We start from the raw sequence: 22,692 nt of genomic DNA, 5'->3' as shown, positions 1-22,692 counted from the left end.
TTAATTACTTAAAAAGATCAACAACAGACAAAACTTACCTAGATGAACCAAGAAAAAGAGTACTAAATTACTAAAAACACAAATAAAAATAAAGGTATTACTACCAACCTTACAGAAGTAAAAAAAACAATTATAAGAGAACAAACAGTTGTGTATCAACAAGTCAGATAACTTAGATGAAACAAATTACTAGACAGCCACAAACTACCAGAACTGACTTAAAAAAGAAACAGATCTATAATAAGAAAAGAGAATAAATGAGTAATCTAAAAATTTCCAAAAAAGAAACATCCATGCCCAGAATTCTTCACTGATGAATTCTAACAAGTGTTTAAAGTATTAACATCACTTTCAAATTCTCCCCCCATATCAAAGAAAGTAGGGCACTTCCTAACTTTTTCTATGAGGCCAATATTACTCTGATCCTAAAGCCAGACGAAGATACCACAAGAAAACTACAGACCATTATGTCTTATGAACTTAAATGCAAAAACCCTCAAAAAAATATTCTAGCAAACCAAACTCAGAAGCATGTTCAAAAGATGATATATCATAACCAAGTTGGGATTTATCCCAGGAATGGAAGAGTGTTCAACATAAATCAACCTATGAAGCACAAAACATTAACAGAATGAAGGAACAGGGGCTCAGGGTGGGTGGCGGAGGAGGAAAGATTGGAAACAAAATAAGGATATCTGTTCTCAACCTTCTATTCAACACTGTACTGGGAGTTCTAGCCCAAAAACTGGACAAGAAAAAGAAATAAAAGCCATCTAAATTGGAAAGGAAAAAGTAAAACTATATTCACAGATGGCATAATCTAAAAATACAGAAAATCCTAAAGAAGTCCCTCACACACACACGAACTGTTAAAGCTAATAACAAATTCAGCAGTTATAAAAAATCAACAAACAAAAATCAGTAATACGTCTACACACTAGCAAGTAAGAATCAAAAAATAAACTTAAGAAAACAGTTCCACTTATCACAAAGGATAAAATACGTAAGAATAAATTAACCAGGAAGATATATAACTTGTACACCAAAAATTACAAAAGATTGTTGAGAGAAATTAAAGAAGACCTAAATAATCAGAAAATTTCCATGTTCATGGATTGTAAGACAATATTAAGATGGCAACACTACCCAAACTGATATATAAGTTCAACATAGTGGCTATCAAAATTCTTACTACAAAGCACAGTAATAAAACTTTTGTGGTACTGGTAGGAGGATAGACATAAAAATCAATGGAATAGAACTGAGAGTCCAGAATAAATCCATATGTCTGTAGTCAATTGATTTTTCAACAAGAGTACCAAGATCGTTCAATAAAGAAAGAACAGTTTTTGTTCAATGGGGAAGAAGACTCTTTTCAACAAAGCGTGCTAGAATAACTGGACTGCCATGCAAAAAATATGAAGTTGGTCCCTTACATCATATGATATACAAAATTAATTCTGTATGGACTAAAGATCTAAACATTAGAGCTAAAACTATAAAATTCTTAGCAGAAGATACAGGGGGAAATCATGACTTTGGATTTGGCAATGGATTCTTAGCTATGAGGCCAAACACACAAGTAACAAAAGAAAAAAAATTAGACTTCACCAAAATTTAAAACATTCGTTCATCAAAAGGACACTGTCTAGATAGAAGGTAAAAGACAACCTATATAATGGGGGGAAATATATTCGAATCATATTTGTGATAGGATTCTAGTATCCACGATGTGCGAAGAACTCTTAAAGCTCGACAACAAAAAGACAGTCAACCCAATTTTTAAATGTGCAAAAGATGTAAACAGGCATTTCTCCAAAGAAGACATACACAGATTCAATAATCACATGAAAAAACTACTGTTAGTCATTAGGAAAATGCAAATCATTTTTGCAAATGCAAACCACAGTAAGATACTACTTTACATCCATCCACTAGAAAAGCCATTTTCAAAAAAAAAAAGGAGCAAAGAAAGAAAACAAGTGTGGTCGAGAATATGGAGAAATTGGAACCCTAGTTTGGTGGGTCCTCAAAAAGTTAGCACAGCATTAGCATGTTATTCAGCAATATTACTCCTAGCTACATACCCAAGATAACTGAAAAGAGGCCATCAAACAAAAATGTGTACACAAATATTCATAGAAGTTTTCTATATTCAGAGTAAACAAGAAGTGGAAACAGTTCAATGTCCATCAGTTCAAACGCACCTCATGAAAAGTTGTGATGATTTTGTTTTCTCTTGTTCTTATTTTTCTTATCACCAATAACCCGAAATTGGTCCCCCCCAAAAGAGTATCTTAAACAAATTAATTTCTGACCTACATTAAAAACTGGAATAAACAAAAATATATATTTAAGTGCAACTAAAGTAAAATATCCACCTCTTTGAAAATAAAGCATATGCTTTTAACTGAAATAACTGGTCTCCCTTATTAAATATTAGTATCAATCCCAAATGGAATTTTAAAACTAATATCTAATCAGAAATTCTGTATAGTACAGTGTTAGCACGTGAAAAGTTGAGTGAAATGTGTCAAGTTTAAAAACTAACAAATATCAATAAAATGTAATTACTTTTTCTAAAAACAAACATGTTCAGTTTATGTTCCTTAAAATACAAGAAAGGAAAGGATGTGTACATGAAAACAAGTTCCTTCTACTTGATTACATCAGAAATTAATATTAAAATTCAATTCAGCAAGTAAAAATTAGTTTTGGTCTAGAATAACCTATACCTTGAAAACATATATGTTAAAGAAATAAGAAATATAAATAGCTATACTATTTTATTATGCACAGTAAACTCTGCTACAGTTTGGAGGTAGCCATATCTAGTTTTGCTCTACAAAGAAAGAGGACTCTCCTTCTGTAGTCCTCTTTGTTTCTATAAGACAGCAAAATACCAGTGGAAAGTCCAAGGTGGCCAGAAAACTAACCGTATCAACTCTGGCATGAAGACAAGTGAGCCTGTATCTCCCTTAGCTTCAGAGGTGGTAACTCTCTGCACCACTCTTCACCACCCAGTCATTCTCACTCCTACTTCACAGAAAAGAGAATGGACCCCAATTATCAACTTGCCTTTCCTAAATTTTCACTTCAAGCTTGGAAAGTAATCGATAACTTAAAAGCTACTACATAAGCAGAACTTTCTAAAGACAGAAACCGAAATAACTAACTATTAAATATGGAGGGGAGAAAAGTCATAAAGCAAAAGGAAATCTACAGTGGCTGCAGGACAGTTTTACAAACATCATTCTTTCCATATGACACAGAAACCAAAAGATGGACTACAACTGAAGAACTGTATGATTATAATCATCATGTTGCCATCAGTCTTTATTAAAGTTAGACTAAATGTTTTGCCATTCTCATAAGGAAAGAAGAAGGTACAATGTCTATATTTCATATGGATGATGGGTTTTCCCTGATGTCCAAGTCCATTCCCCAAGCCAGTCCCTAACTGACATTTTTCCCCTCTAGCTGAGATGAACAACAATTGAGTTTCAAAGTCAGCATTAACTATATACAAGAGTATGTCATGTATATGACATAATTAACTTTTCTATCCATCAAGTATAAAAAAAACCTAACCAAAAAAGATGTCTCTTTCATAGCAAATCTAAATTTCAGATTTGAGGCATATATGGATTGGATGCAACTATATTTAAACTATACTGATGGGCTAAACTTTTTTAAACAAGGAGAGGAAGAAATCATAGTTTCAAAGAAAACAGCATTCAGAATATTTGACTTTTTTCAAAATGATTTTGTTGTAATATAATACTAGTCACTTTCAAAATGTAACAGAATACAAAGGTCCATTGTTTTTAAAATTTTAAGATGCATGAAATATTAGTTGGCAGAATTTACTTACTACCTCTTTAAGAAGATAATTTTAGCGTATTTTAAGTGATTTATAAATGATATTCGAGTATAATAAATTGGATTCACAAAATTGTTCTAAATATAATTCATTTGCAGATTTCATACATCTTAAAAGGACTAGATGTTTGCATTTCCAATAAATTGCCTATTAGGCAATAACAGAAACAACACATAAATAATATAGCTCTACTTTTATGGGGCTTTTTTGTTTTAAAGATGTGGGGTACAATTGAGGGTTAGGCACACAAGTGATTATCATACAGTGGAAGATTGGGCCTCCCATCGGTCCTCACTTTGCCTTGTTCTCTACTTTTAAACAATCAAACAATGAAAGCAGCTTTAAGTCTGGAGTGAAATGCTAGCAAAATTTATAGTCAGTTAATATATTAAGTTTTTATTCGTATCATAATACCCTTTATTATATTGTTTATCATTACAAATTAAAAGTCAGAGTTTATCACACAAAAGTACTCACATATGAAAATAATAGAATATTACTTTAAATAAATTAAATTTCTACTTTGAGAACCCATTCTTTTAAGTAAGAAGATAAATTTCAGCTTGAACAACATTACTACATAGTTAAGGTATATGAGTATTACCAAACAAAATACATTATGTCTTTCACTCTGTATCATATACAAATATATAAAGGACTATACACATTTATAGGACTGTTGGCTTAAGAGTAGCAAAAGACAATATGGTCAAACAATTTATCATTTATGAGACAAGTGAGAATCTTAATGGTCTCTCATTCATTCACAAAGACCACGAATAATTCAAGTGCAATTATACCCATTTGGGGAAACCACTATTTTCATAGTTTCATCAAATACTGAATTCTGAAAAAAGGATGCAACACAGCATTATATAATGAAAAGTTTCAGTCATCTGTAGAGTACCTTTATCTTAATTTATTTTTAAATAAAGTTACTAAAATGAATTAAAGTACTCTGTGGCTAATAAAAATAATGACTAGAAGAAGTATACTACAGAAAAACGACAGTACCTTGTGAAGCATATTTTCTACTGTTCTCATGTGATTAGCAACATATTCTTTGTCTCTAGAAAAATTAAAGGAAAGATTCGATGTTAGTAAAGTCCAGGTCTTACCACAATTGTTATATATTTAAGTAAAAGTCACTATTATTGAAAAATAAGGATTAGATGGCATTCCTTATTTCAAAAGTGTAAAACCTAACCATATTCACTTTTATATTTCCGCATTTAACTCTCATCTTCAATTTTTTTGCCCATGCTAAATTGGGGCAGAGGAAATATAAAGGCAAGAAAGTAAAAAAAAAAAAAAAAAAAAAAAAGAAATCATAATTACATTGTTGATAATATAAAATGTGCTGAAAAGGTGAAACTTTTATTATTTTTATTTGTCATAAGGAAGACATTTAAAATGTTACTGGTGGGAACATATTATAAATGGTTATAATATGCAAAATAATATATTCCTTTCTACATAGTGTTTTTGTATTATAATAATTGCACAAAAAACCCTCCATGACCTAAGTAGGAATATGCAGCTACTGGTTTTTCCTATTGAATTTCGCCTTCATAATGAAATAAAAAGTTTGAATGAAAATATTGAAGACAAAACCTAATTGTAAATTATAAATTGAAAGCCGGAAATAATGTATCAGATCTCCAAATTTCAAATTAGCTTTCTCTACTTTTTAAAAATCACGTGCCCACTGTCACACATTATAGACCTGTCAAATTCTAAAATTCACAGCAACGTCTTAAAAACTCAATTTGAATCTGGAAGTTTTATAATCCTGTTTTCATTCATTGCAGAATTTTCTCAGAGCTGTAAGACTCATTGGAAATTATCTAGACTAAGTCTCTCACTTGGTATGAGAAAACTGAGACTGAACAATGACATCAAGAACTCATGTAGTCAAACTTACGTTTTTAGAAATGGCAACTAACTATACCTAATATAGTGGAGCAATGTTATATAGCTTTACAATTTTCAAAACAACTTCTGGAGGATATTCAAAATATGCCAATATTTTAGCCTTGTGTCAGTTCATGTTTTCATTATGCTTGAGCCATGCCACAAGCCCAGTGGCAAAGCTGTGGATATCCTAGGATTGCAGATTCCTTGTTCTGTGATTTACAGACTCAATTCTGCAGTTTACAGAATACATTTATATTTGATATGTCAGCTTACCAAAAGTATCTCAAAAAATTTTTTAAATTAACATATTTTTGCAAGTAAAGAAATTCAGCATTACAAGTTTAGAAAACAATGAGTTTATCAAAATTAGATGTCTTTAATCCAACTACATTTTCTATAAGCCATTGTGTTATATACCACAAATTGTCTTAAACTATTCCAAAGTAAACAGAGAACTGTTCAATTTGAACTTCATAACGTGTATCACCTTGACTACCTAGTAAAAGGAAAAACCTATCACATTTACATAGTCGTCCACTCTGAAAACTGTATAATTTTTTCTACTGAGTATATTAGAAAATATAGCTATAAAATTAAACAAATTTTCCATGATCAGTGCTTTCATTTCATTTTTAAAATGCTATGATACACATGCTGACTGTACACTAACATTTCTCTGTGGAAATACGACTTGCAATATCAGTACATCACAGAACAAAATCTGGGGAGCAGTTGGCAGAAGGGACTGAGGCATGTGTAACAGAAGATACTATGCAAAACGTTTAAATAAAGAGTCTTACATTTCACATTAATGAAAACACAGTTTCAGACATGTAACACTACAACAGAGCCCAAAATATACATAATTAGAGATTATATAGAAGCCTATATTTTTCTGAGGTTTCTCAATAAAATATACATTTAGTATGTTGAGTTAAGAGTTTTCTTTTTTGAGGATATATCAGAGAATTTCAAAGAAAGACAGCTGTACTTTTGTTTTCTAACACTGTATTATCCAGGGCTAAAACCCGGAGCATGAAAGTAAGAATTGATCTTTTGTCTGTTTTAAGTGATCTCCCCAAGGTCCAAATGCTCACTTGGCTGCCATGCGGAGGGCACTCTCTGCATCATGGATGTTCTCCTCGAGTCGACGCTTGTCCTGCTCCAGCTGGGTAAGATGTCTGTTGAGCTGACGCAGAGATTGATCTTTTCTTCTCAGCTCCATCTTTGCCTCGGAGAGACTCTGCGAGCAGACAGAAAACAGAGTTACTTGTCAGCCCTGATAATTAACTTCAATTTATGCCATAGGCTATTAAACAAAGAAGAATACAGACTGACTGAGAAGTAGACTTGGGTCATTACACATCAAGGTTTAACAAATTTTCTGCAAAAATTTTATATATGTAGTCATTAGAAATGATAAAACTGGTGAGATTTTGAAAATGTTTGACTTCAAAACACAATACCATTTTATTTTTTTTAAATACTGCAAGATGAATATATTGTGTTCTTACTTAAGATATCTGAGTATTAAGATCTCAAGTAGTATTTTCTTTTAATAATAAAAAATAAAGATTTCAAGGGGAGAAAGCACACAAAATTCAGAGTCTATTTAACTCTAATCAGAACTAGAGTTAAAGAACTATCATGTGCCCAAAGTGTGAATGTGATTGAGGGAAAAGGGGACTAGAATATTTACAAGAAATTGGTGAACTCAAGATTTAAAAGTACCAGTACTGTCTTTATAAATATATCTGTAATACTTAGGTTTCTCTAGACATCTCAGTGAACAAACAAACTGGACTCCAAAATAAAATTCACCTGCTTCCCAGTAAATAAGTCTCATGTCAAGGACAGCAATACAAATGTCATTGACACGTTTCAACTAATAGAGAAAGTTATGAATAAGACTTGGATTTAAAGTTATTTGTTTCATAAATACTTTCTTAGTCACATAAGTATAAAATATGTTGACTGATTTGTTATTTGCTTTCATCGGAAATAGTCACTTAGCACAAAAATTTCAAGATATAATTGTATGACTTTCCCTTGAAAGCTTGGGGCTTTAGGTCTTAGAATCAGAAACTCCAACTTAAAGGCATATTTTCTAGACCTCGTTTAAAATTCTAGGATATAAAATACTATAGGGATCAGAGGATGTCTCAGCACGAAAAAAACTTCTCATTCTTTTGCCTATAAAATTTCTAGAAGAAGCTTATCAAACAGTTTTTTATTAAATCTGTTAGATGATGAGCTAAACAATTGACGACATACACATAATGTTTTCATCTTGCCCAAAGGTTAGCCGCACATTAACATTCACAACTGTGCTTCAAAGATCCAGTAAAGAATAAATAAAATGCTACAATTTTATGTTTAAAAGTTTTCTAACATTATTCTTTTAATGCATTCACGATGGGTAGTATTAAAAACTCAAAGCTGCCTACATGGAGTTAAAACAATTAATTTGCTCTAAATGCTGGTGAATTGAAAGCAATCGTCAGTCAAACTAGGTATTTAAAAATATAAAAAGTTTTTAAATTCAGTAGTTCACTTTTCAAACAGTCACGGTACTGTCAGACAAATACAAGTCAAAAAATTCAAAATAAGCAAACTGGGATTACTTATTAGACATTGCATTTTCTTTTAAATCTTTCCTATTAACAGATCTCCTAAAACATTCCACCATGGAACTAGTCATTGATTGAAGTCAACTTTAGAAAGACGACAAAGAACAGATTTTAAAAACCATGCTAAACCTACTAATTTTGTGCCAATGCTAAGATAGTTTACAGGTACTAAAGTATCTTGAGATTTTTTAATTTAAAAAATAAAACCCACTTGAGTCCTTTTAAAGTCAGTATTTCTGACATCTTTCAGGTAATAAAAAAGGCTATTTTTCAGATATGAAGATAAAACGAATAGTCCACCACCAGTTATACAGAAAGATTAAATTCTTTTTCCAACAGAAATGATAAACTTGTGCCAATCCATTCAAATTCTCTCGCTCAGTAACACTCATGACTAAAAGTGCACATTTGCAAGTGGGCTATGCAGTATGCAGCCTTCAGTATATTGTCGCCAGCCTTGTCCAGATTGAAGCTCACTAATCCAATGTGAGAAAACCCATGACTTTGGAATTATCATAAACCCACATTTGACTTTCCAGAAATCCCATGATATACTTTCAGAGACAATATAGCTCATGGCATTAGAATTTCTACTATGTATCTAAAATCTCCTCATTTCCGTTCTTCCATTTTCATCTCTCAGGAGCAATGACAGAGAGCCATCAAACTCTTCTAAAGCTTACGCTATTTCGGGGCATAGAAAAGGAACAAAAAGTGTAGTATAAACAAAGTAATAGCGATCATACTTCTTGAATGTGGAAAGATAATATAGCTTTTGAAGAAATATATCATAGATAAAAAACTTAAAAAGAATTCTCATTTTAAAGAGTTGACGGACATCATGAAGGAATATATCACGGTCCTGTGGTGGATGGGGGTGTGTGCAGAACACCAAGACATAAAAAGTGATTCAAGTATCCATCGTTTCCCTAATATTCACTTTTTTATGACAAAAATAGACTCTTCAAAACTCCTGACACCGTGTTTTAATTAAAGAAAGATCTGTGCCTATATACTACATAGGTATCGGTAGCACCTATAACATATAGCATATATACACAACTTTAAATTCAGCTTTTCTTTTCTTCATTTCATATTGATCTAATTAAAACCCACGCTACACTTTATGGACTCTAATATTTCCAACCGAATGACTGAAACCAGGAGGGTGTGCCCCTAGGCAGCCAGGCAACAATGATAAGCAGCAGGTTAGCCACTAATTTCTCAACCAGGGTAGATTGTGGAAGTGTGATGTTCTGATATCCAAGAAACTGTTCAGGAGAGAATAGGATAAATCAAGTTTAATAACTCTGCTCCTAATTGTTCCCCCAATGCTCAACTCTAATTACTTGGAGAACTCTCCTGACTGTCACCTGATATTAAGTTGTTGGAGGCTGAGCCTGGAACAGCGAGATAATCAATAAACATTTAGAGGGGAGAGGAATGAAGATCCTGTAAGCAGTGGGAACCTGAAGCACCCAAAGCCCTTCTGCTCATGAGAAAACCTGTGGGACAGCCATAGTGATTGCAAAGCAATAATCCAAAGCGCTGTTTTTAGGCCTTGAGGCCTTTAGGCAACAGCACATGTGAGGGAAAAAGGTTAACACGGTCACCCTAATTACAGCCCACTTTCACATACTTCATATATAAGTGAAGACAAGCCAATTAGGTAGAAAGGAAGATAAGGGAAGTTTTATTTGTATACTAATTAAACCCCTGATGAAATTAAAGGAAAAACATACAGCTCTGTAATTGTGTCTGAGAAAGGTCACTTCAGGTTCAGTTATCAGAACAGCACAGCCTTGAGATATTTCACTTAATCCACCATACAGCCCTCATTTTGTACTCAGGTCTTAATATTTACCAAAAAGAAAAAAAATCAAAGCCTGATACTGAATTTATCTTTAAACAGTGCTGTGAACAATTTTAGCTGTTGGAAAGTTAGGCTAGAATGATAACGAGAGTCTTTAAAGCCAGAAAAATATGTTCACAAGAACCAATGTCACAAAATTATTTATCAAAGATTCTAATTTTCATTTTAAATCCAAAACATTCTAAAGCAAATCTGTACAACAATATCCCCAAATGCCTGCATTTCAAAAGCTACTGCATAATATCTTCATTGTATTTCTTTTTAGATAATGATGTTATTGCTTACCTTCATGTACACTTCTCAGGCCAGGGAGAAAAAGCCAATGCTTTCACTAAACTACTCCTGTAAGAAAATATTCACATCTGATTCACATCTGATTACCTAAAATGGTAATGAAAAGCTATTTATCACTAATGAAGGCTGGCAGGACAAGTATGGATTCGAGCATAGTTAAGTACAGAAAAAGCTTAGGGATACAATACACGGTAGATGTGACTATTAAACGGCCCATATATTTTTCAGATGTCTTTTTTCCTATCTATAGTTTCTGAAGTTTCTGTAATAAGTGTGTATTATAGCAGAATAAGAACACAAATTATTTCTAAGTAATATATAATTTTATATTTCTAAAGCTTTAAATGTTTATTAAGGTTAGCAATTTTTTTTGTTTTGTTTTGTTTTGTTTTGTTTTTGAGTTGAAATCTCTCTCTGTCACCCAGGCAGTGTGTACAGCGGCAAGGTCACAGCCACTGCAGCCTCAACCTGCTAGGCTTAGGCAATCCTTCCACCTCAGCCTTTCAAGTAGCTGGAACTATAGGTGCACGCTACCACACCCAGCTAATTTTTTTATTTATTGTAGAGACAAGGTCTTGCCATGTTGTCCAGGCTGGTCTCAAACCCACAGGCTCAGGCAATCCTCTTGCCTTGGCCTCCCAAAGTGCTGGGATTACAGGCTTGAGCCACCGCGCCCAGCTGAGGAAGATTTTTTTTAAGTGAAATTCTTTTTTTAAAAAAAAACTTATCAAAACAACATGGCTATCTGATACAGTGTCTCATTGTTTCAGCAAAGTCTGATTTTAAACTACATAAAATACATAAGGGTTGTCATTTTGTTCAAAAATAGTTTTTAAATGAAAAATTTATAAAATGAATTCCCTGAATCAGAATATCTGATTAACAAAAATGGTATAGTACAAAAGTTAAAGTTATCTAAAAGGATATGCACATCTCTCCAACTCACATTTCTGATGTCAAGGGAATCACCCAACATCGTTCTTTTTCATACAGGTACAGTATAGCAGTGCTTTAGACCATTAGGCCACGAGGAAGCCTGAGCCCCAGGGGAGATCGCTTTTATAGATTTTCTTTTGTCTAATGGGAAATATCTATGGATCCACATTCCTACAGACTAAAAGCTAATGGCTTATTCAATTTGGTATAAAAAGTTAGTCATACAAAATGAAAGGTGAGACAACAACACAAGTGTTATAAAGAAGTAAGTTAAGCTTCCTAAGTCAGGGGAGAAAATATCTCTTAGCATTTTTTCAAAAATAAATTTACTGTTGTCTGCAACTTTTGAATATAGATTTCTAGATTGCAATAAACTTAGTAAGACGCTCAGGACACTAAAATAAATGTTGGAAAAGGAAATAACACTATCTTCAGCTCTCCTATTATAATGCAACAACTAAAAAATTATATTAATCAAGAATTAAACTTGCTGGGTGGATCAAACTGTAGATTGCCACAGAAAGCATAAACATAAAATGATACAACCACCAAAATTACAATAAAACCATGCAAACAAGTTAGGGATGAAATGAAAGAATAATATATTTTATAACAAAGCTTAAAAATCTGTGAGATATGCAAGTAGATAATTTACAATAGATATATAACAGTAAAAGATGCTGGTATGTGGTCCCATTAATACATAAATAAAAGTCAATCATGGTATTCTGTATTTTATATTGAGAAATGTGAATTAAAAGTTATGCAATTTTAAGTTATCTTCCTTGGGGACACTATCTGTTACTGTTTTCTGGTAACAAACCTACGCAAAAGGTGACATATGTATAAACTGAAGCTGATGATCAAATAACGTATCTACTTTCAGGGCTGAAAAATGGCAGTCTTAGTTAGAACTCACATGTCTAGTAAGACAACACATGCGAAAGCATCCTATAAACTGTAATAGATGACATAAATTTAAAATGTATAATTAATATAGTAATTACAATTCTACATAGAGCATTGTTGGTCTTATTTAAATTTCCACCTATAGTGGAAACTTATCAAACTGAAAAGCTTTTGCACAGCAAAATAAACCATCAAAAGAGTAAAGAAACAGCCCACAGAATGAGAAAAAATATTTGTAAGCTATGCATCTGACAAAGTCTTAACATCCAGGACCTATGAGGAACTCAAACAAACTGAAAGGGAAAAAACAAACAACCCCATTAAAAAGTGGGCAAAGGACATGAACAGACACTTCTTAAAGGATGACATACACGCAGCCAACAAATACATGAAAAATGATCAGTCACTAATCATCAGAGAAATGCAAATCAAAACCACAATGAGATACGAGCTAACTACAGTAAGGATGGCTATCATTACTAAGTCAAAAACACCAAGTGCTGGCACAGCTGTGGAGAAAAGGGGATGCTTCTACACTGTTGGTGGGAAAGTAAGGTTAGTTCAACCTCTATGAAAAGCAGTGTGGTGGTTTCTCAAAGAACTAAAAACTGAGCTTCCATAAGATCCAGCAATCCCTCTCCTGGGAATATTCGCAGAGGAATATAAATTGCTCTACCAAAAAGACACCTGCACATGCATGTTAATTGCTGGACTATTCACAATAGCAAAAACCATGGAATCAACCCAGATGCCCACCAAAAGTGGGCCGGATAAAAAAAGTGTGGTACATATACATGATGGAATATTTATGCAGCCATAAAGAAGGACAAAACCATAGCCTTTGCAGCAACTTGGATGCAGCTGGAAACCACTATATGAAGTAAACTACCACAGAGACAAGGAACCGAATACCACATATTCCACTCTTAAGTGGGCTCTGAACACCAGCCACACTCACACAGGGGTGGGATGGGCAGATGCTGGACACTGTTAGGGGAGGGAGGGAGGAGGCAGGATCACTTGGTGACACAATGGGTACCTGGTCCTCTACCAGGAGAAGAGAGAGCTAGCTAGAAGCCTAACTTCACCTGCATGCAGTCTACTTATGCAGCAAACCCTCACTTGTACCCCACAATTCTAAAATTTAAAAAAATACAAATGTAAATATAAATAAATGAATGAACAAATTCCCACCCATATGTGGCAATTTGTGAATGTTTATATTATATCTGCTTTATCATTGTTTATATACACACACAAACACATATATTCTTAAAATAAATAAATGGCCAGGCACTGTGGCTCACGCCTGTAATCCCAGCACTTTGGGAGGCCAAAGCAGGGGGATCACTTGAGGTTGGCAGTTTGAGACCATCCTGGGCAACACAGCAAGACCCCATCTCTACCAAAAAAAAAAAATTGAAAGTAAATTAGCTGGGCATGGTGGCATGTGTTTGTTGTCCCAGTTACTCAGAAGGCTGAGGCAGGAGGATGGCTTGAGCACAGGAGTTCAACGCTGCAGTAAACTGTGACCGTGTCACTGCACTCTAGCCTGGACAAGTGAGTGAGACGTTGACTCTAACAAGAACAACAACAAAAATATACTTCATCACACTTGAAAAAATAAAACAAAACAACAACCACAAAAGACAAAGATAAAAGGAAATTAACAAAGACAAGTGTGAAATAAGTTATTTTTATTTACATAGTCCATATGACAGACAATTAATAAAAAATGGGGGCTGGGCGTGGTGATTCATGCCTATAATCCCAGAACTTTGGGAAGCCAAGGTGAGAGGATTGCCTGAGCCATGAGTTCGAGATTAGCCTGGGCAATTTGGTGAGACCTCATCTGTACAATATATCAAAAAAGTAGCCCTGAGTGGTAGCGCATGCCTGTGGTTCAAGCTACTTCGAAGGCTGAGGCAGAAGGGTCACCTGAGCCCAGCAGATCAAGGCTGTGGTAGCCATGAGTGTGCCACTGCACTCCAGCCTGGGTGACAGAGTGAGACTCCAACTCAAATAAGTAAATAAATAAATAAATAAATAGGCAAATGAGCAATGAAAATTCACCTTTAATATTTCAATTTATGCAATAAGATTTTGTTGATTAATGGGGCTGAGCGCAGTAACTCACACCTGTAATCCCAGCACTTCGGGAGTCTGAGGCAGGAGGATTGCTTGAATCTAGGAAGTTGAGACCAGCCTGGGCAACATAGTAGAAAAATTAGGCTGGCATGACAGCGCATGCCTACAAACTGAAAGTGACCAATAGTAAAATATAATGGAACAAAAAGGAACCTCATGAAAGTATTGAAAGTATTTCGGGTCCTATTTATTCTAAATGTCACATAATCCACAAAACTACTTCTAGTAGACTAAAAGTGCTAGATAACAATGATGCAAAGTGGGAAAGAAACAGTTAAAGCACACTGTAAATAACAGAAAAGGAGGAGAGTAGAGAACTGGGAAGGCTCTCTCCACTGGAAAAATATCCAGAAAAGTACAAAATATACAAGCTAAATTTATTGTGACACACAGCATGCAAGCAGTAACGTGGCAGTGATGTTTTCTCAGAGTATAAAGCAAACTGCATTTGGCTACACTGCTCACCTCATGAGACGGACACTACCTGCAGGTGACAACCATCACGATGCTGCTATAATGAAATCAGCTCCAGTGTTGGGATCACAGTGTGAGCCATGGTGCCCGGCCACAAAAAAAATAACTAGACAAAAAATAAAATCGGCTCCTATATGATCTCCACATTCTCTCAGCAAACACCTAAGAAATGCCAGGGAGTGGAAGGCACGCAGGTTCTTCCGTTGGATTTTATCAGCTATTGACCACTCAGCAGGTTCCAAAAACTTTGTACAGCTGACAAGCCTATGTGGAGGTTCAAAAGATTGCTGAATTCCCTGACACTATTTTAAACTAGTCAAACTATGAATTCACATTGTGGAAAACTATCATTTAGAATTTAGCTAATTTTGGAAATCATTTAAGAATTACCCAAAACAACCGCCTAAGAACACTGAAAAAATCTGAATAATGTATAAAGGGTCTTATATAGTTGGGTTCCTAACATTTAAATAAAAAATTATTGTTGAAAGAATACTTCGATTCCAAGAACTCTTTTGTGATATAATTGAATAATAGGGTAAGTAGGCCGATTAATAATTAAAACACCCTCACATTAATATTTTCGTTGCACTACAGAATTCAAATAACCATTATTTAACTTGAATATGCAACATATTAACTAATTTTAATAGAAGTAAATCAAATACCAGCTGAGTAAAAGTCAATTATTGAAGAGAAACAGAAGGTCAAATTTAAAATTGGAAAAGAAGTTAAGGTTATTTTAGACTTAAATGTAAATAGAACAAAGTTTTTGACTTTTTTCTTAAAAGTTTATTCATTGGATGAATTTTTGTGTATTGAGTATTTTACCACTGATTTCTATCTTAATTTTAGAGGATCATCCACAGGGGGAAAATAATCTGAACAGCAAACATTTACTAACTTTCACTACAGACAGTGTTCCACCTTTTTTCTTGTACACTTAGAACAATGCCTGTTCTAACACTTTGTAAGTGTTCAATAAATGTTTGCCATCACAACTGCTGTTATTATTTCCCTTACAGTCCCTGGGGGGAAAAGTACTTGAGCGACAACTAAGTGCTATTATCAACATCATTATCAAGCACTTTACAGCTACACTAGCTCATTCAATTGTTCATAATCCAGTGAGGCAGACAGCATTATCATTCCTATTTTCCACATAAAGAAACTACAAATCAGAGAAGTTAAATAACTTGCCCAAAGTCATGTAACTAGTAAATAGGTTTATGACAAAATGTGAGCCCAAGACTTCTGAACCTAAAGCCCTCTTCTTCTAAACCCTGTACTAAAACGGTATCAGTAACCATCTCTCCAGATTTTCCATAAAAATCCATTAACCAGGAAATCACTTATTTATCAAATTCCATAAAGTCACTAAGGTAGTTCAAGCTATTTAGATGGCTGCTTTCTGCTTATATTGGAACGAAGTTCAATAAAAGCTTCAGTATTATTTAAGGACACACTTTCAACGTCAGAACCAAAGAATGTACAACGCAAGAGCCCTTGTATGAAAGCAGGCTGTCATCATTATGATGCACTAAGTAAAACAAATATTTGCAAAGGATGAATTGCATAGCACTCTGTTGCAATACAAAATTTTATATAATTCCAGATACTCCTTTTTTAAAAAAATCTTTCAAAAAAGTGATCAACTTCTCATTGTCTTTTTCCTTTATAAGTTAACAACAATAGCAATGAACTTTCTCTGTAAATCTTAAAATCCGAAATGTGGCGCCTGGTTCAATCTTGACATTCATTCAACTCATTTAGAGCCAGGGTCTCACTCTGTCACCCAGGCTGGAGTGCAGTGACATAATCACGGCTCAGGGCAGCCTCGAACTCCTGGGCACAAGCAATCCTTCTGCCTCAGTCTCTTCAGTAGCTGGAACTACAGGCATACACCACCACACTCAACTAATTTTTCTATTTTTTTGTAGAGACAAGGTGTCACTTTGTTGTCCCAGCCTCCAGTGATCCTCCTGTCTCAGCCTCCCAAAAGTGCTGGGATTACAGGAGTTAGCCACCATGCCCGGTGGAAAATATTTATTACAGGAACTCCACGCTACCACAATGGCATATCAAGATATCAAGCACTATAAGACAGTCCCTGTACCACCTCCCCCACAGTTAAGGAGGTCTTAGCCACTATGTAAATGAACACTTATGTGCCTGATTTAATTTTAAAAGGTCACTCTTTAAAAATTAATATCCAGATCTGCTAATCACAGATATGAAAGTGGAATTGCATTTGACTTAAACGAATTCCGTTATGCTGACCCTGAAAGGAATGAAGGAAAGAAGATGGGGAAAGGGAAGGGAACGGGGACAGAGATCAACAATTCTAACACAGTGGCCCTGGTGCCATTCCAGGTCACAAACGTTCACCCGCAGTGATGTCATAGGTGACACAGACAGAACAAACAGCAGGACCTTCTACTTGGAGCTCTCATTTTCCACCTAACTCTGATGCTGCAAACACTCAAACGAGGAGGTGAAAGAGTTATTCTCCTGAACAAAATACATATTTTCACTCAACTTGGTCACTGAATGTAAACCAATCTCTTTATTTGGTGCCTAACCAAAAATATGGCCACTCTCTAACACTGAACAAAACCCGACTGCTTGAGATTTGTTGAGACTATGCCATCTCTAATTTTGCCCTTCCCAAAGGAACATTCTAAAGGAATGAAAACAAATATAAACTTTACTGAATTGGACAGACTACCAAAAGAATTAAATGACACAATCATTTTTCTACTAATAACTAAATATTCCCTGTTAGAGTTCCTGAAGGGATCCTCAAAGATACTTTTGCTCACATATAACATTTTTGCTGTACATGCTGACCCTAAAATCTAACCTCAACATAGGATGTGACTATATCGATTCATTCATTCAACATACATATATATTGCATGTCGATACAAACCAAAGCGATAAAGCATAACAATAATAGCTAACACCTCCTAAGTACCTCTTGTATATCAGACATTAATGTAGTTAGTCCTCATAACAAGGTAAGTACTACAATCATTCCCAATTTACAAATGAGAAAACTGAGGCACAGAGTTCAAGTAACTTGCCCAAGATTACACAGAGCCAGAGTTCAAAACCAGGCCACCTAACATAAAAATAAATACATGTATGAGTACCAAAAAAAATACTCCTCTTGGAAATGACTTCTAATATGGAAAAATGATAAAGGTTTAGGAAGCAGCCGGCATTTAAGCTGAGCGTTCAGGGTTGCAGAGAGCATTCTGAGCAGAATAAAATGGCATGTTCAGAGAAATGCAAGAGGTGAGAGATGGCTCAAAGATAAGGGTCTACTGAGAATAGCAAGAGATTAGAAGGGTTCATATTGTCAGAAATAGTTGGGAAACTAGACTTGAACCCTTAACAGGCATTTGCACACAGCACTCGTGAAGCATGACGATGCATCACAGTATCGGGGGTGTGGAGACAGTTTGATGGAGATGCTTGAATTAGTGGACTCCTGACCCCATCCTTCTTTCGACCAGAATTTGCTTTAATGTTCTCTATGAGATTTTGTTTAAGAATTTGTTTAAAGAAGGGGGTTTTTGGTTAAATTTACTTGACAGCTATTGCCATAGAAAGCTATGAGAAGCTGCTGAAGGATTCCAGGCTGCAAAGCAGCATTCTCTGAGTCGTCTGAGGGATCGTGCATACAAACTGTAACTGCCAAATTAAGGAGATCATCTGCCCATACTGCACTAGCTCATTCGAATCTTTAATGGAACTCTAATCATGGCTTAATATGATTTCATCTTTGAGTAAAAAGACACAATGATATATTAAATTAAAATAATTTTTAGAAGAACTGGTTTGCCAGGCACGGTGGCTCAAGCCTGTAATCCCAGCACTTTGGGAGACCAAGGCAAGAGGATTGCCTGAGTACAGGGGTTCAAGACCAGTCTGGGCAACTTAGTGAGAATGCATCTCTACAATAAATCAAAAAAATTAGCTGGGCATGGTGGTGTGCGCCTGTAGTTCCAGCTACTTGGAAGGCTGAGGTGGAAGGATCATCTGAGCCCAACAGGTCAAGGCTGCGGTGGCTGTGAGCATGCCACTGCACTCCAGCCTGGGCAACATAGTATGCTAGAGTATTACATCAAAATTTGCTTTTACATTACTCAAGCAGAGTGTATATTAAATATTTACTTTCTATAAATGCAGCATCCTAGCCGTTTTCTCTTTCCATTAATTACTACATGAAATCTCTACAAGTTATTTGAATTATGTGACAGAAAGCCATAAACCCTAAGTCATAATAGAAATATATAATGAAAGAAATATATCATTTTAGGAACACCAAAAAATGGATTAACACTTGAACTCAGGAATTGTTTTCTAAGAACGACACTATTTGGCCTATAGTTTTTAAATGTTTTCAGTTATTGTGCTGTATCATTTTGAAGAAAAAAAAAAAGATGTTAGAACAAAGTTACCACTGGCAATAATTATTTAGTGAGGTTTCCAAATAACTAAAAGGGTTGGTACCAGCTTTCCCATTATGTGATAAACCACGAGAGTTATTTTTACACATAACTAAGTGAAATATATACTGTTTAATTGCTCTTCACTTCTATTAATTAAAGAAAAAGAGGGCAAAGCTGAGTAATCCAGAGTTGTTAGCGAGGAAGGCTCACATCTAGAACAACCATCATTTCAGCAACAGTCAGCAAATCCACAGTACTGCTGGGATCAGCCTCATGCGATTACTTGAGAAATTGTGCTTAGGAAAACTCCTATATTTGTTCAGGCAGTAACAACTGAAAAATAAATACATATTCTGAGGAAGAAACTTAATATAGCAAAAGACATTATTTCATAGATTTGCTTCAAATGAAATTTTCCTGCGTGAGGGCGTGTATGTATGCATACACGTATATAAACATACTCAGCCAATAGTACCAATTTGGTTACAAAGAGCTTACCAGACAATGAGCATTATTTACATTTCTGATCCTTCTGTTACCAACCCATTCACCTGAAGAAAAACATAGTTGTTCTATCCTTCTAAATGAGCGAGATCACCATCTAGTGGTGACTCCTTAAAATGTCAGGAATAGTCTAGGATTTTGGAGCCTAGAAAATCCTTTGTGGAACGTGGTTGACATTGAGTATATATTCTAGGACATTCAAAATTTATCTAAAGAAAAAGCACCATAATACACTGAATAATCTTTTTCTTTTTATGCTTAAAAAAACTTACAAGAGATAAAATTACCAGCCAGATATATGGCTCCCTGAGATCATTGTTTTCAACCCTCCTGACAAACTAAGGAAGAGAGTTACAGACATTAAATGAAAAGTTTTAACAAATTTGACCAATACGACTTGCTAGAAAACAGATTCTTTCTTTCTGTACATTATAATGAACAAAATTAGCTATTGCAGTAGATTGTTTTATTAGTCAAACTATTTGTTCCATCCCCTGGGGGGGAAGTATATTGTCTTGTCCAACTGACATCAAGCTTGCCTGTGTAAACTGGTGGTGCCTCTTCTGGAAAGATTATATATTACCTGTCTGTCAAAATCAGGAATGCTCAAGTTACCTGCTCTGGCCAATGAAATGTGACTAGAAGTAAAATGCCCCTTCCTAGCAGACAAAAGACAGGAAATGTCCCACGCAGAGACCTTTACCACAAGACCAACAATGTTCCAGATGGAGAAAGCCCTATCAGCCTTATTCATAGAGCATGGGTCATATGAAGCAGAAGCCAGCTGACCCATCATGAATATGCACCCTGTGTGAGCAATCACTTGCCGCAAAGCCACAGCCTGGAGACATTTGTTACAACAACATGACACAGTGTATCTTGACTCATATTTCTTCCTTTGACAATTTACTCTAAAATCTTTATGTGTATGAAGTCATCAGCAGATACTTTAGAAAATCAGCTTCTGGCCTCATTTAATATTGGATCATTGGGAGAATAAATAAATTTTAATTAAATACCAAAAATTACAGCAACTCATTTGAGACTTAGGTCAGCATGAAGAGATGATCAAAGCATATCACTGTCATACAGAAAATATTGAGTTTGCACACAGGTTAAAATAAATTTACTTTTCCAGGCATAATTCATATATAATATGTTCTTCCAAATCCTTCCTTAATATTAGTATATTTATATTTACTTTAACTTTCACTCTAAAAGATCTAGCAAGAAGAAAAACATATATAAGAAGTTATTTGCTCTTTTTCTTTGCTGTCTTAAAAACAAATGACTTACTGACATTTCAAAATGACCAAGATATATTTCTACATTTAAAAAGGATACAATTGCAAAATCACTCTACTATGACCCACAAAACGTGCAGTTATTATGTGTCGATTCTTAAAGGTTTGAAATTTTTTTAAAAACCGAAGACAGCAAAGGCCAGGGGCGACAGCTCACACCTATAACCCTAGCACTTGGGGAAGCGGAGGCAGGCAGATGGCTAGAGCCCTGGAGTTCGAGACTGGCCTAGGCAACACAGCAAAAACTCGCCTCTACAAAAAATCAGAAAACTCGCCGGCATGGGATGTAGAAGTGGAAGGATCGCCTGAGCCCAGAAGATCAAGTCTGCCACGATCGTCGTGATATGTGCTTTGCAGTCCAGCCTGGGGGACACGGTGAGACCTCGACTCAAAAAAAATAAAATAAAACTGAAGATAGCCATAAATAAATAACTAGATAAATGGGGCTGCAACAACACTATAAAATATGACACCATATTTTTAATATAGATGATATGTACGTTACTGATATGATATATAAGTATGTACATTTCAAAATATAAAAGTATAAGCCAAAATAGCAACGGAAAAACTTTTTTCTTGTTAGCATTTTTCATTATTTTCAACATACTATGTGCAAACTTTACTCAATCAAAAATGCCACTGATACCATCTTCATAAGTTCAATTTTCATCACAAAACCTTAGTTTAAATTTAGATACAGGATTCATAACAATAGTAATTAAAATAATGTTTTAAATGTGCCCTAGTAATGAAAGGTAGGAAATTACTCAGCTATGTAACCTTTTATCAAATGGTAAATAAATACACACAGGTAATATACAGTTAAATTTAATCACTGTCATTTATCCAATGCTTTGTGGGAAAAAAATTCGATTATCTGTTTCCTTCCAGGTCATAAACAGGACTTTAGTATTTCTTAAGCTAATAGTCACATCATAATCATATCCATCTGATTCTTAGGATTTTTGTCAAACCCTCTTCCCAGTTAAAGTTGCCTTTAAAAAAAAAAAAAAGCCGGGCTCAGTGGCTCAGCCTGTAATCCCGTGCCTTTGGGAGGCTGAGGTGAGTGGATTGCCTGAGCCCATGGGTTCGAGACCCGCCTAGGCAGCGAGACCTCATCTCTACAATAAATCAAAAAATGAGCCGGGTGTGGTAGCGCACACCTGTAATTCTGGCTACTCGGAAGGCTGAGGCAGAAGGATCGCTGGAGCCCAGCAGGTCGAGGCTGCGGTGGCCGGGAGCGGCCACTGCACTCCAGTCTGGGTGACAGAGTGAGACTCCAACTCAAAAAAAAAGACTTTTAGCCATGACACAGCAGAGAAACTCTAAATCCACATTCTTTACTGATAAATGATTT

The 22,692-nt window shown here is 35.0% G+C and overlaps 1 protein-coding gene across 1 annotated transcript in view; it reads right to left on the bottom strand.

Annotated features, from left to right (window-relative positions):
* CCDC171 (coiled-coil domain containing 171) overlaps nt 1-22,692 on the bottom strand; it is a 281,370-nt gene that overhangs the window by 59,414 nt on the left and 199,264 nt on the right. Inside the window, exons 20-21 of the mRNA XM_021715020.1 lie at nt 6,898-7,043; nt 4,898-4,952 (exon numbers count right to left, since the gene is read on the bottom strand). Of these exons, the coding sequence (XP_021570695.1) occupies nt 4,898-4,952; nt 6,898-7,043 (201 nt within the window). The remainder of the gene's footprint in view (nt 1-4,897; nt 4,953-6,897; nt 7,044-22,692) is intronic.

This window comes from Carlito syrichta, unplaced genomic scaffold (assembly GCF_000164805.1).
Source record: "Carlito syrichta isolate Samal-C Ts95f unplaced genomic scaffold, Tarsius_syrichta-2.0.1 Scaffold306565, whole genome shotgun sequence".
NCBI classification, from domain to species: domain Eukaryota; kingdom Metazoa; phylum Chordata; class Mammalia; order Primates; family Tarsiidae; genus Carlito; species Carlito syrichta.
The sequence above is the reverse complement of the archived record's forward strand: the minus strand, read 5'-3'. Positions and strand labels throughout refer to the sequence as shown.